This window comes from Medicago truncatula, chromosome 2 (assembly GCF_003473485.1).
Source record: "Medicago truncatula cultivar Jemalong A17 chromosome 2, MtrunA17r5.0-ANR, whole genome shotgun sequence".
Classification (NCBI taxonomy): domain Eukaryota; kingdom Viridiplantae; phylum Streptophyta; class Magnoliopsida; order Fabales; family Fabaceae; genus Medicago; species Medicago truncatula.
The window spans coordinates 51,181,594-51,199,293 of NC_053043.1; the positions used below are offsets into that span (position 1 = coordinate 51,181,594).

The 17,700-nt window shown below is 33.1% G+C and overlaps 2 protein-coding genes across 2 annotated transcripts; one reads left to right on the forward strand and one right to left on the reverse strand.

The window, feature by feature from the left end:
* Positions 1–9,296: 9,296 nt before the first annotated feature.
* LOC112419061 (uncharacterized) lies at positions 9,297–12,470 on the forward strand. Its single transcript, XM_039831146.1, has 4 exons — positions 9,297–10,832; positions 10,941–12,026; positions 12,099–12,227; positions 12,318–12,470. Exons 1-4 carry the CDS (start codon positions 9,297–9,299, stop codon positions 12,468–12,470), a joined length of 2,904 nt encoding a protein of 967 aa, XP_039687080.1.
* A 3,644-nt stretch (positions 12,471–16,114) lies between these two features.
* On the reverse strand, positions 16,115–17,314 carry LOC11432532 (putative F-box protein At3g16210). The gene has a single exon (XM_003597902.4). The coding sequence runs from the start codon at positions 17,312–17,314 to the stop codon at positions 16,115–16,117; it is 1,200 nt and encodes a 399-aa protein (XP_003597950.2).
* Between the last annotated feature and the right edge of the window lie 386 nt (positions 17,315–17,700).

Genomic DNA, 17,700 nt, shown 5'->3' on the forward strand with positions numbered 1-17,700 from the left:
TAACCAATTTGAATTACATACTCTATAAAATTTCCCCTGTCTTCCATAATGAAAATGAACTATGCACTATGCAACACATTTTGAATTACATACTAAAACGATTACAAATTTTCATCCAATGTAACATGTACTCTATAAATTATAACATAGTCATAGGTATAATTGTACTCTATATCTCCTGTCTTCCCATCCTTTTCCTTTCTTTCTTCTTCAAATCTTCTCACATCCTTTTACAGTATTCAACTTTTTGTTATGCCAAAATAAACAATATAATGCATTCTTAAGTATTGGGCACATATAAACTATAAACAATATACTCCCGTGCCCGTCTGTCCGCATTTTTTTATTGCGCTAACGTATTGATATGTTTCTTCGTGAATAAGTTTAGCCAATAGAAACCCTAAATAAATAGGTTAGTCAATAACTTGTTAATAAATAAATTGGTGAGTAAACGATACATAGTTAATAAATCATTAGAACTTAGGGTCATTAGAAATGCCAACACCACCTGTGCGATGCTTTCTATATCGATGTTAATGCATCGACTTGCACATTTCTTACCTTTTGTATCCGTATTCATCTCTCTTATGCTCTAATATCACTGTTGTCGAGGACAACTCCATCCTCCTTTTCACTTCTCCCTGCCTATTTCTCTTGCAATTCTTTTCGCCGTTGGTTTGCATGATTTGAAAGCTTCAAAGGAAACCAAACATAAACATAGAAGTTTAGTTGTCGTGTCTCTCTACTCCGGTAGTTTTAACCCACAATCCAAAACTGAAACTTAAGTTGGACATTAAAATGGTAAAATAGAGTAATAAAAAGAGTCACCTCTGATTTCACCATCCATACAGATAGTCGAGTGTCCAATGTAGAATAAGTAGAAATGGACAATATTCAATAATTTTAAAAAGGAAAATGGAAAGAAAATGACCATGGTGAAGGTCGGTCATTACAAAACAACTTCCTACATATTATTGTTAGTGTTTGTGTGCTTCCAAATTGAAAACAAAATGACTACAAACTGGAACTTAAAAGGAAAAGGAATCATGGGTTTGTTCATTTTTATTGTTCCAAAAATTACTACATATGCATGGCGGTGGATTTTGTAGACACTTAAAAAGCAAATTCAAGTATGAAACGACGACCAACTTTTAAATTACTTTAATTATGTCAATGTCATTTTCAACTCTTCTCTTATCTTTATTTTTTTTGCTTATCAATTTTAGTTTTAGATAAAAAGTCTAAATCTAAATAGACATGAATGTAGATTTTTCCTTATCAATTTTTTTAGTTTTTTTGCTTAGCACCCTGTCGTCGCAACATACATCTCTGCCTTACCAATCTCTCTCTCTCTCTCTCTATTCCTCTTTTGTTCAGATCACTCATATATGTTTCATCCATTTATTTTATTTGATTTGATAGTGCACTCCCTCACCACAATTATGTATGTGCAGAGTGTTTATTGATGTCAGTCTAGTTTTTCACATTTGAAATAACCACTATTAGACGTAATAAACTGTTAACTTGTAAATGTTGTACTTGCGGTTCTTTCAAGGAAAATTTTGGAGCAAAAACAGGCATACCAAACTTTATGAGCACTATTTCAACAATTGTATTTACTCATAGTGTTCTTTAACGATCCCTTTCCACAACTGCTTTCACTTTTCTTAAGTTTGGTGTAAGTATGAAATGAATTGATGAAAATACACAATAATGATTAATAATGAAAGGTAGGACACTAACAATAAAAAGAAGGGTTCCCTAAAAAGTAGGGAACAAATAGTCTTATAAATTACGGTGTTCATTGAGGAAGCATGAGAAAATTATAAATAGAAAACAAAAAGATAATTGAAATAAATGATAAAAGCAAATTCAGTACGCATGAAACTGTCAAATCCATAATAAATAAAGTATTAACTGCAAACAACCTCATATAGAACCTATAAAAACAAACATAAAAAAATAATTAATGTTCAAAACCTTGTAAATTCTCTTCTCCCACGTGCTATCCCCCTGTATCTATAAAAAATAATGGTCATCATCAATCAAAAGAGAAAATAAAAAAAGAAGATTGAAATATAAAAGAAAAAGAAGTTGGAAAGAAGAATGTGTAGCCTGATCGTAAGCATTAAAAAACATAGAGAAAGAAACTTACTTTGGGGACAATGGAACGGAAAAAAGACTAACAAAGGGTAAGATTGATCCGTAACCGCCGTTTTTGGCAAGATGTGGTGCTTCTCTCACATATTACTGTCTTGCTATTCTCCCTTCTTTTTCACATATCCATTTTGAAAGTGAAAATCTATGTATGTTATAACTACTGCCAAGGAGTTATATTTTTATTTTTGATAAAACTGCTAACTAACATCAAATAAGGGCATTTTGGGATTTACAAAAAAAGGCTACACCAAAAAATAGTATTGCCTTTATTAATAGGTATAGATTTATAGGTAGCAGCATAGAAAAACTTGCACTGATATCAACAATCACATAGCAACATACAATAGCAAAACTAAATATTGTTGAACCAAAAGATCAAAAATATACTCAGAAATGAGCAACAAAACAGAACAATCCAACAAACTCTTTTTAATTCCTTATGTATATGTTATTTCTATAGTTAATTGCCCAATTCTTGAGTCTCCTTCCTACAAGAAGCATACCTTCTAAGAGCCCATCTAAATTATCAAACTATTATCTGTGCAACAATACAAGTAACTCTATTGCTAAATGCAGACAATAACTCTATTAAACAAGTGTTGCAAGATGAATGTTACTAAAACACATATGTGTAGTAGTGTGTTAACTTGTAAATTTGATTGTGTGTCTTTCTTGAAATGAGATCTAACCCACATTGTACGTGATACTTTCATGATGTGTTCCCAAGCTTCTTTTTTCATTGCTTTAAACCGGTTCATTGCTCTCTCCCATGCTGGTACAATTGTAGCCCTTGCTTTCATCTAAAACACTTCCTTAATCCAGGTTATTATTTCGACATAAAATTATATATCATTTATTATTTAAGAAACATATATAATTTTTGATTTTTTAATTTTTCTCTTTAATAAAAGTTGTGTTTAAACTAATTTATGATCATATAAGACTTTCTCTTTACTACTAAAAAAAATAATATATGCACATTGCCTTAAGTAACATTATTCAAGCAAATCTTTTTATCATCAAATCCATCAAATTTGGACAAAAGCTTTTGTTTGAATCTCAACCTTCGTTATCACTCTAAAAGTCTTGTTCAAATTCATCTTCAATCATAGGACCAGAAAAAGAGAAAAGTACGGTTCTTTTACGATACGAATTGTAAAAATAAAAATTGGACTAAATCATTTTACTTACAAATAGAAAGCAATATCCCCAAAAAAAGAAAAAAGAAATATACATTTCCATTAGACATATACCAGCATAAATCACCCCAATCTTTATTTAAATATCATAATTATTCTCATTATTACCAGCTCTGCCATACATTTTAACTTATATCATAAGAAATACACTTTTTGATGGATAGAACAACCAACAAATTCAGCCTTACAATCAATAAACTCTGGATCTTTGCTTGCAGTCAAGCAAAGCCCAATTTCATATAAATAAAATTGATTCTGCATCTGTCTGCATCTAATCTGTGGCTTGAGTTTCAGTTGGTTTTGTATAGCACTGGAAATGGCTTTTGTATCTATAGGAGTTCCACCAGGTATGAAGCATATGTCTTACGTTAATGTCATATGTAGATTTGTAAAGCTTTAGAAAAGTATTGAAATTGATCCAACATGGACACTGAGCATGTCCCATGCAGTATCCATTGTTCACCCCAAAATCCAAGGTTGTCAATACGACTTATAACATCTTTAGTCTTCACATCTAATAATGGAGTTGATTCTCTCCTACTTTAGCTACCTGATCAAATAAAACAAATATATTTCTTCAAAAAAATAAAACTCATGGTAAAATTAATGATGATGATAAGAACAACAACAATAATATTTAGACTAAAATATATTTCACTTTGTTCGTCGCCTAAAAAAAAAATAAAACTTACGACTGTGTTGAAATCAAATGGATATTTTTTTTCGTCTTTATCACAGTCTCGTGGTTGAGAGTTTCCGTTGTTACTTGGCCAAAAACCATGGAGAGTGAAGTTTATTGGCAGTGGGGTAATACATGGTCTATTACTAGAAATATATAATTCCTTGCAAAACGCTGGAGGCCATGATAGAACAAGCAAAAAATGATCAAATTGAACAGCCGGAGGAGGTGGTGGTGGTGGTGGAGATCTTAACCTGCTTCTTCCTTGAGCATGCAAACCCAACAACATTAGATAAAAGAACAACAATGACTAATATAATTGAATTGAAGATGGTCATGGTGATAGGAATAGCTAGTACTTTGTGGTTTTTCTAGGCCTGCTACTGCATCATTTTATAGGTAGCTAGTAGTGAGGTCTTTTTAGCAAGAGTTAACAATTTTAAATGGAAATATCACAATTACTTTCACAATTTTACAACTACTTTTACGTGCTTAATTATTCTCATCAAGGCCAAATTAAATATCACAATTAATTAAATGGAGTATCATCATTTGTTTCTCATTTGAACGTGTTCCAATATACATGCAAATTAAATGTTGATGTGTTGCATTGCATCTTAATTCACGTAATGTGAGAATTTGCACAATATTAAAAAAAAGAGTTTCTTAAAATATTTAAGCAAACATTTAGGCTATCAATTGATTAGAACCGTAATCCACGCATTTCTATTGTGTTCCTATAAATAATTTTAATGACTGTGAAATTAAGCACACCTTAGTTATGAGTTTGAGTTTGTGGGTTAACCCCTTGTGATTCATTTTTTTTCTACCTTTAATTCCGGGGTAGTAAAGTATCAATAATACTTCTTTTTTTTGTGTCTGGGGTTTAAATCCCAGACCTTACATATATAATGCATTGTCTTTACCAACTGAGATAAGCTCACGGGACCAATAATACTTCTTTAACACCATCTTAATATAATTCATTTGCGTTAAAAAACAAAAATTCCAGCACAATTTGTCCTTATAAGAATTAGATCGCGTGTTTCGTGAACTTAATCAACTCAGTTACAAGAGACGATGCATAATATATATGTGCGCGCGCCTACACGCCTGTGTGAAGGGATATGATCAAATGACATCAAGGTGTCAAATTAAATTTTACATCAAATCCTACCCATTAATACAGTTTTAATTTAACGGTTCCAATCAATTCATTAAAGTGCTCACATACTTGATCAACTGATCCATCTTTTAATTTTACAAATAATTTATTATTTACCCTGATTAATTACTTTTCAAAAATTCTCTGATTCTAAATCCCCTAGGAATAAACTCATAGGAATAAACAAAAATTTCAAGTGTGAGCCGAAAAGGTTCAAATTTGCTAGGGCTCTTCTAAAAAAGTTAATAGGAATAAACTCAACAGAGAAATAAAGTTGATAGTGTTAAGGGATCAACAAATCAGCAATTAAGTTTTGGACGAGCCATGCAAATAAGGATTAATTGGAGTAATGAAATAGTAGGGATGGCAATTCGACCCAAACCCATCGGGCACCCGCAAAAAATACCCGCAATGGGCGGATAAATACCCGCACTTATGGATATGGGGACGGGCTCGGGTAATCACCTGCAAACTTTAACGGGCATGGGCGAGGACATGGGCACTCTAATGCCCAGCCCGCTCCGCAGCCCGCATATATATAAATATAATATTATATATATTTAAATTTATATACCACTAAAATTAATTAGTTAATTGTAACATTTTTACAAGTATTTAAACCTAAATATTTTTTTAGAAGTGTCTAAACCTAAACCTAAAACCTAAAGAATTGCTGCCGACTGCCGCTGCATCTTTCTCCCAAGGCTTATTGATCAATGATCATGTCTGTTCTTCTTAGAGCAGTAAGGTAACTTCATTTTCTTATCATGTATCTTATCTAATTGATTATCAAGTTTTTATCTCTGTTAGGTGATTTGTCATGTTTGGAAGGGATCATGTTAATTTTTGTCTTGTTATTATTGGAGTTTGGCTTGTCGTTGCACTTATATGTTATGGCCGTGTCAAGATATAATCATTTGAAGACATGTTCTTTTTTGCTTCTTAACAGGTTTAAATATACCTTACTAATCTATATGAATATAACATGGTCTTATTAGTATAGAAATCAAGTTGATGTTTCATAATTCATGTTTTGATCATGGGCTAGCTATTTTGCTTTGAATTTTTTGTGTACTCTTTTTCCATCGGTGCTACTTGTGTTATGATAATAGATATCATCTAATCTAGAAATATTATAGTTTGTATATATAGACATAAAGATCCTATCTAGTATCTACCATCAGAATGCATATATAGAGTTGTGGCCTAAACTATAGAAAATTTAAACTATCACAATCCACAAAACACATCCACCTGGTAGTAATCTAAAAATATGGGAGTGTGTAATATTGTGTGTATATTTAGTTGTTTTGCGTAGTAATCAAATAATTTGTCTTATAAAAAATATTAGATGATATTCTTAATTATTATATATCATTTTTGCTCATATGTGAACCTAAACAAAGTATCAACCATTAATGATTGTATTAGTTTTAGCATAGGCGGTAGGCTGTTATGTCCTCATCGTTCTAGACTTCATGAAAATACTTTGGAGGCGCTTATGTGGCACAAAGTTGGTTGAAACAAGAAAAGAAAGGTAACAAGTGTTATATTTATATACTTATTTAATGAAATTGTATTTTGTCTAACTATCAATTTTATTTTTTATTCTAGCTTCTATTGGGATAATTGGGCCAAAACAATATCTACATGTGAAAGACAAACATTTGTATTCTTTTCAAGAGTCTCATTCTGAAGATGAGGTAAACAATTATAGCAAATTTAGTGGCAACTTATTATTAAGACTTTATAATTTTTAACATATAATAGAACTACACTTTTTTTTTTTATGGGAATTGTATTTTTTTTTTTCATCAGGAAATGGAGAAGAACATGAGCTAAGGAGTCATAAGTTCATGACTATATTTTGTTTGAAATTTATCGTACTATGCACTTTTTTCATACAGATTTTGAATGATTTTTATTTGGTTTTTCATATAAACTTTGAATGCTTTTGATTTGGCAAAATACTATTATTTGCAAAATTTTATGTATTAATTTAAATTCAGTTATGTTTCTTTTCTTTTTTATTGTTTTTTGTATTAAAGTGCAGGTAATGGGCGCGAGTACGGGTATTTAGATGCCCATAGGGCATGGGGACGGACAGTAAAATTGTTGCCCACGAGGGTATGGGTTCGGGTACGGACATTTTTTACAAACGCGGGTACGGGGAAGGACATTATAGTACCCTGCCTATTGGGGACCCATTGTCATCCCTATGAAATAGGGATGAAGGATGTGAAGAGAGCCGTAATAATAAGAGATATAGAATTCTTCGAAAAAAGAAGGAAAAAAAATTGATATAAAATTAGAGAATTTTCGGAAAGTAATTAATCAAGAGAAGAAATAATAAATTATTTCTAAAATTAAAAGGTGGGTCATTTGATCAAATATGTGAGCATTTAATGAATTGATGAACACCGTTAGATTAAAATTATATTAATGGCTAGGATTTAATGTCATTTGATCGGGTTTCGAACACCAAAAACCTCAATTATTCACCTTAAAAGGTAAATTTCTAACCACTATACTAATTGACAAAAAGAAAATCAAGCTGCATTATATGTTGAAATATTAATTTTAATACTTTAATTCCTCATTTTGATGGGACCAAAATCAAATGGTATATCTATCTATTAGAGACACCAATTCAAATATAATTTATAGAACTAAAACATAACAACAAATATAAAAAAGACCCCTAAAAAAAACAAATATAAAAAAGAAAGTCCTAACTGATCACAAGTATTTGGACACATCATTTAAAAAAAAGAAATTTGGACACATCATTTAATATAGGCTGTGTCTAAACTTTGTGAGCATGTAAGACTTTCTGTTTGCTACTAAAAACTAATATATGCACATTGCCTTAAAGTAACATTATTCAAACAAATCTCTTTATCATTAAACCCATGGAATTTGGATAAAAACAATCTGAACTTCGTCGTCACTCTAAAAGTCCTCATCAAATTTATCTAATCATAGGACAGAAAAACAGAAAAGTATGGTTCTTTTACGATCGAATTGTAAAAATAAAAATTGTTCTAAATCAATTTACTTACAAAAAGAAAGCAATATAAATTTCCATTAGACTTAAGGCATAAATCACCACAAACTTTATTTAAATATCATAATTCTCATTATTTATTTATTTATTTTTTTAAAACTCGGTATCCGATCCAAGAATCGACTAATTCAAGGGGACCAATCCCACCGTCCACTTGCGGGGGTCCCGTTTAACATAATTCTCATTATTGATCGCCTGTGCCATACATTTTAACTTATATCATAATTTAAAGGGTTAAATATGTTTTTGGTCCCTACATTTTTTCTCATTTTAATTAATAGTCCTTACATTTCAATAAATATTTTTAAAATCCCTACATTTTTTATCCGTTAGCACAAATAGTCCCTGCCGTCAAATAATTAACTGGACGCTGACGTGGAAGTATATGTGGCAATGGGTCCCACTCATCAAATGATTGTTAATTAAAATATAGATTAGTGTTAATTTATATTTTAATCAAATAATTAACACTAAAATACAATTAAAATAATATAAACAGAAAGTAAAGAGACCCTACAAATAACAAAGCCAAAAAATAGAAACCCTAGATTTTCAGAAAGTCCTCCTTTGAAGAACACCTAGCGGCGCTACCGAATCCCAGTTCCAATTCAAGTTCGTTGTGTTTAGTGTGTTGGTTGATTTTCAAGTTGTATCTGTGATTTTCGCGTTCTGTTTTGTGGTTCAGGTATGTTAACTTTTAGGATTTGTATTGTTTAATGTTTGTTTGTTTCTTTGATGATTCTTGTGGTCCAAAATGGTTTTGTTATTGTTGTTTACTGTTGGTAATAAACTATTGAGTTTGTTTTTGTCCTTTGCTTTCAAGTTGGCTTTGTTTACTGTTTTTTTTCGATTTGAACATGGGAAAGGGGGTTTTTTGATGCTCTTTTGTTGTATTGAATACATGTGGGGTAGAGCAGTAATGTTGGGTTTGAAATCTTTATGTTTGGAATCAACTGTATTTTCGTTTTTGCCTTAAAATCAGATTGTGTGTTGGAACTTACCATTTTGCCCTTTGTTTTGGTAGGTATGGCTTTTACAAGTATATTTCATGTTAAGGGTTTTTTTGTAAGTGACAATGGGATGAAGTATGTGGGTGGCGCTACTCATGCAATGGATGGTCTAGACAAAGATAGGTGGTCTTTTTTTGAGATTCAAGGAACTGTGAAAGAGTTGGACACAACTGCTGGAGAATTTAAAATGTGGTGGAAACCTACAACTATATCACTAGATTCTGGTTTGTTCAAGGTTGGTGATGATGAAGATGCTTCCAAAATATCAAAGTATGCTACTGATCACAATGCTCCAGTTGAAATATATGTGGAGTATGTAAATGAAGCTAATGCAAATGCAAGTTATCCTGTGTGTTTGGACAATGACAGTGTGAGAAAAGACAAAGGCAAGGGTGTGGCTATTCCTACTGATGAGTCTGGTTCTGATGATGATTATTGTGAAAGTGAGCATTCAGATTTGGATGTAAGCATTGAAGACAGTGAAGAAGAGAGGGACTTAGGGTTAGATGATGGATTTGAAGAAGAGCTGGTTGAGTTTGCTGGTGAAGGAACTTCTCAAGTTAGACAACCTAATGATGTTGATGATAGTAATGCTCCACATGATGGTGATGGTGCTGATGAACTTAATGAGGCTGAAGATGATTATGTGTCAGAAGATCTTGATAGTGCGAGTGATTCTGGTGGTGATGGATGTGCTGAACTTAAGCCAAGATATCCCAAGTTTAGAAGTGAAGATCTTACTAAAACATTTAAGTTCACTGTGGGCATGGAATTCTCTTCACTGAAACAGTTCAAAGATGCAATTCTTGAACACAATGTGTTGAATGGAAAGCAGGTAAAGTTTAGGAAAAATGATGCAGATAGGGTTAGGGTGGTTTGTAAGTCTTTTGACACATGTGGTTACACTGCGTTGGTTAGTAGAGTTGTTAGGAGTCACACTTTTAGGGTTAAGACACTTGTACCAAAACACACATGTGGGAGAGTCTTTGATAACAAGAATGCTAAGTCTGAGTGGGTAGCTAAGGTTATCTTTGATAGGATGAAATGCTCTAAAGGGATGCAGATTAATGATGTTGTTACTGAAGTTAGAACCAAGTATTCAACTGGCATAACATTTTCAACAGCTTTTAAAGCTAGACAAATAGCTAGAAAGCTTGTGGATGGTGATAGTGTCAAGCAGTATGCATTGTTGTGGTCCTATAGTGAGGAATTAAAAAGAGCATGTCGTGGAAATAATTGTAAGTTGCACATTGAAAGGCCTGCCCCTACGTTGGAGCCTAGGTTTGGAAGGTTTTACTTATGCCTCGATGGTTGCAAGAAGGCTTTGAAAATTGCTTGTAGGCCATTCATTGGTGTAGATGGTTGTCATTTGAAGAATAAATATGGTGGACAGCTACTAATTGCAGTGGGAAGAGACCCTAATGATCAATACCTGCCAATTGCTTTTGCAGTGGTTGAGACTGAAAGTAAAGAAACATGGAGGTGGTTTTTAACAAACCTACTTGATGATATTGGTGACAGTAGGTGGACATTCATAAGTGATCAACAAAAGGTAACTTTAGTTTGTGTTTTAACACTTTATGCTCATTTCATTTGATGTTGTTCTAGACATATTGAGAATATTTAAATTGTTTTGTGTGCCTGTTTTTTGTTATTGTAGGGATTGATCCAGACTTTTGATGAGATACTTGGTGGTCTAGAACACAGATTCTATCTTAGACATCTCTATGCAAATTTTAAAAAGAAGTTTGGTGGTGGGACCCTTATAAGAGACCTCATGATGGCTGCAGCTAAGGCTACATATGTGGAGGCATGGGAGGAGAAGATGCAACAGATCAAGAATATTAGTGAACCTGCTTATGAATGGCTGATGAATATCCCTAAGAAAGGTTGGTGCAAACATGCCTTTTCATATCATACAAAGTGTGATGTGCTGATAAATAACCTTAGTGAGAGTTTTAATGCAACAATTTTATTGCAAAGGGAAAAGCCAATTATAACTATGTTTGAGTGGATTAGGACATACTTAATGGGTAGATTTGCAAAGCTTAAGGAGAAATCTGAAAAATATAGAGGGACTATAATGCCTAAACCTAAGAAGAGACTTGACTGGGAGATTGAAAAAAGTGGAAACTGGTTTGCTACTTGGGTAGGGGGGTTGAAATTTGAAGTTACACATTCACTTTTTCTTGATAAGTTTGTGGTAGACTTAGGAAAAAGAAGCTGTTCATGTAACTCTTGGGACTTGGTGGGAATCCCCTGCAGGCATGCAGTTGCAGCCATTAATATGAAGGGTGATGATCCTATTACATATGTGAATAGGTGTTACACCAAGGTTTGTTACCAAGACTGCTATGATCAAATTATTTCACCAATTAATGGTCAGAATAAGTGGCCTAAGACAAACTACCCAGAAGTTTTACCCCCTCAATTCAAACGTGGCCCTGGGAGACCCAAGAAGTTAAGGAGAAGAGAACCTGATGAAGAAAGGATGGAAAATGGTAAGTGGTCAAGAGCACATACCACAACTAGGTGTAAGAGATGCTTGAAAGTTGGACATAACAAGAGAACCTGTAAGGCAGTTCTTCCTACTGTTGATGATGCTGCAGTAAGCATTGATGAGGTTCAACCTCTGCCTACCCAGTCAAGCCAGCCAACTGTTGCAGCACCTGCTCAGTCAAGCCAGCCAATTGTTGTTGCATCTACACAGATAAGCCAGGCCCCTGTTGCTGCACCTAAGAAAAGAGTATGCTTTTTTTTGCAGTCTATTATATTTTTCTCTTTTATTATGCTTTAACATGTTGAATTCTATTATTAGGGGAGACCTTGTAAGAAAGTAGTTGATGGTCAGTCTAGTGGTGTTGTGAAAAGGAAACAACAAGCTGCTACCAAGAAAAGAAAAGTTGTTGCTGATAACTCTGCTAAATCTGTGGGGACTAATAATGTGGTAAGTCTTTTAACTTTACTAAGAGAGTATTTACTTGTGGTAACATGTTTAAGAGAATATTTATTTATTTATGAATGAAATGTTATGCAGTCTGGTCATAATGAAGCTGAAACCATATTCCAAACATTGAAAGCCTTACCACCAAATGTGTTTGAAGAGACAATGAAGCAATTGGTAGTCGGGCTCGCGAAATGGCATAATGAAGTGGGAGAGAAAACACCAAAGCCAGAAGAAGATGCATGAAATTAAATCATGGAATATTAACTTAGATTATTAGGACCTTTTTTTATGCTTGATACATGTTTGCCTGTGAATTAAGAATTTGTAATCAAGCTTTTGCGTGTAATGCTTCATCTATTTTGTGAACTTTGTGATGAAGCTTAACTACTACTGATGACAGGCTTTTTTTGTTGGTCAACATTTCCAGTGTAGACAATTGGAGTACCAATTGCAAGTTCAATGTGATATACAATTGGAATGCCAATTGCATTTTATGTTATTCAAGTGTCACCGTTGTTTTTTTAACATCTCAAAATTATTATAACATGTTCATTTTGTAGTTATATAATGTGAGCTTATAATTATGCTAAGTGGCATGTTTTTATTGGTGTATAGTTCTGTTTATAACATGTTCGGTTTATAAGGAGAGACTGTGTATAGTTCTGTTTTTTTGGTGTTCATAAAAGTGCATATAAAATTGGGTTAAAAGTGCATATAAAAGTGGGTTATTTTGGATACTATAAATTCATAAAATTCATAAAAGTGCATATAAAAGGAGGAAGAAGAATTTTTTTGGGAATTTAGGGATTTGAATCACCAATGAAATGGGTTATATCCATGGGTCGGGTCAAATTAACCATTCAATTCGGTCCAATCCATTAAAAACCCGTATCAACAAAAAAAAAATGCCACGTAAGCACTCTGTTTGATGGTTGGGCATAATTTGACGGCAGGGACTATTTGTGCTGACGGATGAAAAATGTAGGGATTTTAAAAACATTTATTGAAATGTAAGGACTATTAATTAAAATGAGGAAAAATGTAGGGACCAAAAACATATTTAACCCTAATTTAAATGATCAGAAATACACTTCAGGTTTGTCACAACCAACGTATTCAAAAGTATAATCTATAAACTTTGGATCTTTGCTTGCAGACAAGCAAAATCTTATTTCATATAAATAACTTTGATTCTGAATCTATTGGCATCGAATCTGTGGCTTGAATTTCATTTGGTTTTGTATAGCTCTAGAATAGACTTCTTTAGCTACATACAGGTTCCACCGGGAATGACATTCTCCCTTTGAAGGATATTTCTTACGTTAATGGTATTGTACATTTTCAATACCAAAGAAAAGTATTGAACCTGATCCAAAATGGACACTGAGCATGTGCCATGGTTTTTCCATTGTTCAATCCAAAATGGAATGTTGTCAGTACGACCTGGACCGATTTTAGTCTTCTCTTCCAATGATGGCCAGTCTTTGTTTAATTGATTCTCTCCTACTTTTAGCCCAGAGTTGCCCTTGTTGCTAGGCCATAAACCGTGGAGGGTATAGTAATACATGTTTTTTATTTATAACTAAATTTAATTCCTTACAAAACGTGGGAGGCAACGATAGAACTAGCAAAAAATGATCAAATGGAACAGCTGGAGGTGGAGGTGATGGTGATGGTTGAGGAGGCGGTGAAGACCTTAACTTGCTTCTTCTTGAGGTTAAATTGGATGAACGGGAAGAAATGTTGTTAGCAACTGTTAAGTTGCAATTAGAGAGTGAGCATGCAACCCAACAACATTAGATAAAATAACAACAATGACTAATTTAGTTTCAAGACAAAATTTAAAAGGATAAAACATACATCATTACTTTTGATCAAGTAAGGATTTCATATCGGAAGTGAAGACTAAAGCTATCACAAGCATATATCATTTAAAGGACAAACACAAATACAAAACACACGCTAAAATCAGTGCATGTAATTCCACACACGCACGCACACACACATATACATATAATCAAGTCAACTTATGAACCAAACGAGTCAAACTATATATAATTTAAGTTCAGCTCATTTAGTTAACGAACATGATTTTCAGTTCTATTCAACCCATTTAGTTCATGAACTATTTTCAATGAGTTAATTATTGAGTTGAAATTCCAAACATTGTTTAAATTGGCTTGATTCATTGTTAACCTTATAAGCCATGAAGGGTGAAGTTTGTTGGCAATGAAGTGATACATTGTTTACCATTAATATGCATCCTTACGAAATGCTACTGGCCTTGTTACAACTAGCAAAATATGATCAAATAAAGGAACAACCGGAGGTGGTGGTGGTGTTAAACCAGTCTCTCTCAACTTGCCTAATACATAGTTTTTTTGGGTTTACTATTTACGCGCTTGTTTTTACACTCTCTTAAAGAAGAAGAAAAAATACACAAGTTGTAGATGTCATCCACGACTTTGCTAAAAATCAGAGAAGAAAATAAAAAATATAGGTAAGGTGTTGGTGGCAGCCGCAACTTACTCTTATTTGGTAAATTATAGGTTTACTATTTACTGCATTTTACGACTTGAATAATTTTCTTTCTTGATAAATGAATTTAATGAAAGACCCTTGGGATAGATACTTGTTGTTTACATGATCTTTATTGGGTTAATACTTGTAAAGTTGTAAGGCTTACCATATATGTGAAACTCATAAGAACCATACATACTGAATTAGACCAAAGAGCTTGAAACCAGAAAGCTCAGAAATAGTTGGAAGTTGGAAACATTATAAAGAGTGTCGTCTAGAGCTGAAGCATAAAGCAAAAATCCTATGATGATAACCTCATCACTTTATGTCCACGCCAAGTATAAAAGATAATAACAACTACATCAGCTCAAATTATGGCAAAAAGCTAAGATCACAACAATTTGATGATTTAGTTAATAATGAAGAAAGTATAGTCTGGGAAGCTATGAAACACATACACCGACACCAAACATGACACATATACCAATCTTAAACCTATAATGCTCGAACCTAACAAAGTGAGTCTACCCTTTAGGCTTGACCTTTTCGTTTGTTCAGTAACGACTAAAAGGGTTTGGGGTGTGGGGGGCAAAGATGCAAGCACAATTGACCGAGCTCTGATCAATCATTATGTTCTTGTGTGTTTAATCATCTGCTTATTATTGTAGAGCCAGATTTTCTATTCTAACCATTTCAAAGTGAGGAGGATAAAACGACTACAAATACAAGCTTAGGAGACCAACAATAAAATTAAGCAGAAAAATTAAAACTGCTTAATGCTAATTAAAAAAACAATCATAAATTGTATATTCTATGACTTTTTAAATAGAAAGACCTAACAAAGTGTCCAGAGACAGCACCAGCACCTAGACGATCGATAAAATTGCAAAAGCAGAAGACTGACAACAATATGGCTGTATCTTCAATACCCAAAGCAACTCCAATTTGAGCCAAATTATTGAGAACCACTCATTATGGAAACTAAGACAGATGGAGGAAACAGAATCAATAATTGAAACAATGTTGCTTAGTATTGTGGTCATAACAGGATATGTGGCTCGAAGCTTGTGTGAAAATAAAATGGATATGTTGTACCGAAGAGTAATGCATATACTGAAACACTAATCATGTTCTCCACATATTTTCTATCTCTACATAAAATTGGAATAAAAACCACACCAGTCTACAAATAGAAAGAGAATCAACTTTGAAGATAAAGCAACAATATTCATAATCATTTAATACTTTCTTGATTTCTCATTAACATATGATATTGGTACTGATTGACAAAACCACTTTTTATTTTTATTACAAGGTAAAATTCTGATAAATACAATCATAAATCTCTAAGAAACAAACATCAATACTCAATTATAATGATTTATTCCTCCAACGTTGAGAAGACTTTTCTTGTAAATTGCAATATCATAAAAGTGGGCTCCTCTAACACCAAGTTCTTCGGCCTTCTGGGTACTTAAACTGAAACAAACTAGTTTACCATCTTTTTTTTGAAAGAATATATCGCCATTTTGTCCCGCTCCAATAAGACGCTCCATGTAGGGTAGTGGTCCAACAACAAAGAGTTTAGTCCATGATTCTTTCACGCCGAGTTCACCCAAAATTGATATGTGAAAAGTAGTTGTATCTAATAAATACCACGAGATCGAAGCAATGAATCTATTAAGCACCACCAATCGTCTACACACAAAACCAAGATAAAAGTTTGTATCTATGTCTAAAGGTATGTCTATGGGTATGGATGTTGTAAAAAACATCTCATTGTTCAAATCAAATGAAACTAATAAATGTTCATCACGGTTGTCACTTTCAGACCACCAATGAGACATTCCATTTATGTATGATGGTTCAAATTGACCAATATTACATCGCTTAGGCATATTGACATCAAGTTTCTTCCAAGAATTACACCTTAAGCTATAAATCTCCCATTCGGGTTGATATGATATTTCGTTCCACGACACATCTTCATAACGCACATGGAGACGTTCAAGACGACCGCTACTTATTGAAGTGAATTGTATGTACCTAATAATCTTAAAGTCCTCTTTAATATGGTCATAACCAAACCCATGAAGACCAATCGAAACCTCCCGATAAGGTGGTAAAGACTCAACGGGGCTGGGAGGAATGGTCTTGAATTCATGGGTAGCTGGATTCCACAATACAAGTGTGTTTCCTTGTGTAAGGAAAATAGTTCCGGTAATAGTATCACAACCATAAAAATCAATGAAAGGGTTTTCCTCTTGAAACTGGTTGGGAAAGTCTAATTTGACTCGATTCTCATACCTCGCACCAGAAAGTGAATAGAAAGAACGAGAATAATCATGAGACTCTTCAACCTCATATAGGAGGAGAGATGTATCATAAGAGTGAGGAATAGATATGAAATTACGGCGGAAATGAGGATTTTCAAATAAGAGTGCCCATGTTTTACATACGCATCCGAATCTTTTCAAAGATTTTAAAGAAAGTTTTACCAAAATATAGAATATAAGATCATTGGGTATGTGATTCCTAACCTTTTTTTCACTTACGGATTTGGCCATCTTCGAAAACGTGAGAGTAAAAGATTTGATGAATTCAATTGTCGTTGGATTTGTGGATTTCGGTGAGTGAAACGTGTTTTTAAACAAAAGAATACTTAACTGAGAAGTAAATGTATTATAATTTATGATATTTTTACACTAAAATAATTATATTTTTAAATTTTTTAAAGACATATTTAATCACTTTAAAACTTAAAAAAGAACTCATCATGAGCATAGTTGAGCTGGTAGGGATGCAAGGTTCAAGTTTAAACTCGACCGCCACCACCAAAAAAACCCATAAAAGAAGTATCCGTAAACATAAAACTTAATTTTTTTTTTTTTATAAAAAACATTAAATAACATTAATTTTTTCAAGAAAACAATAACTAACATTTATAATTCGG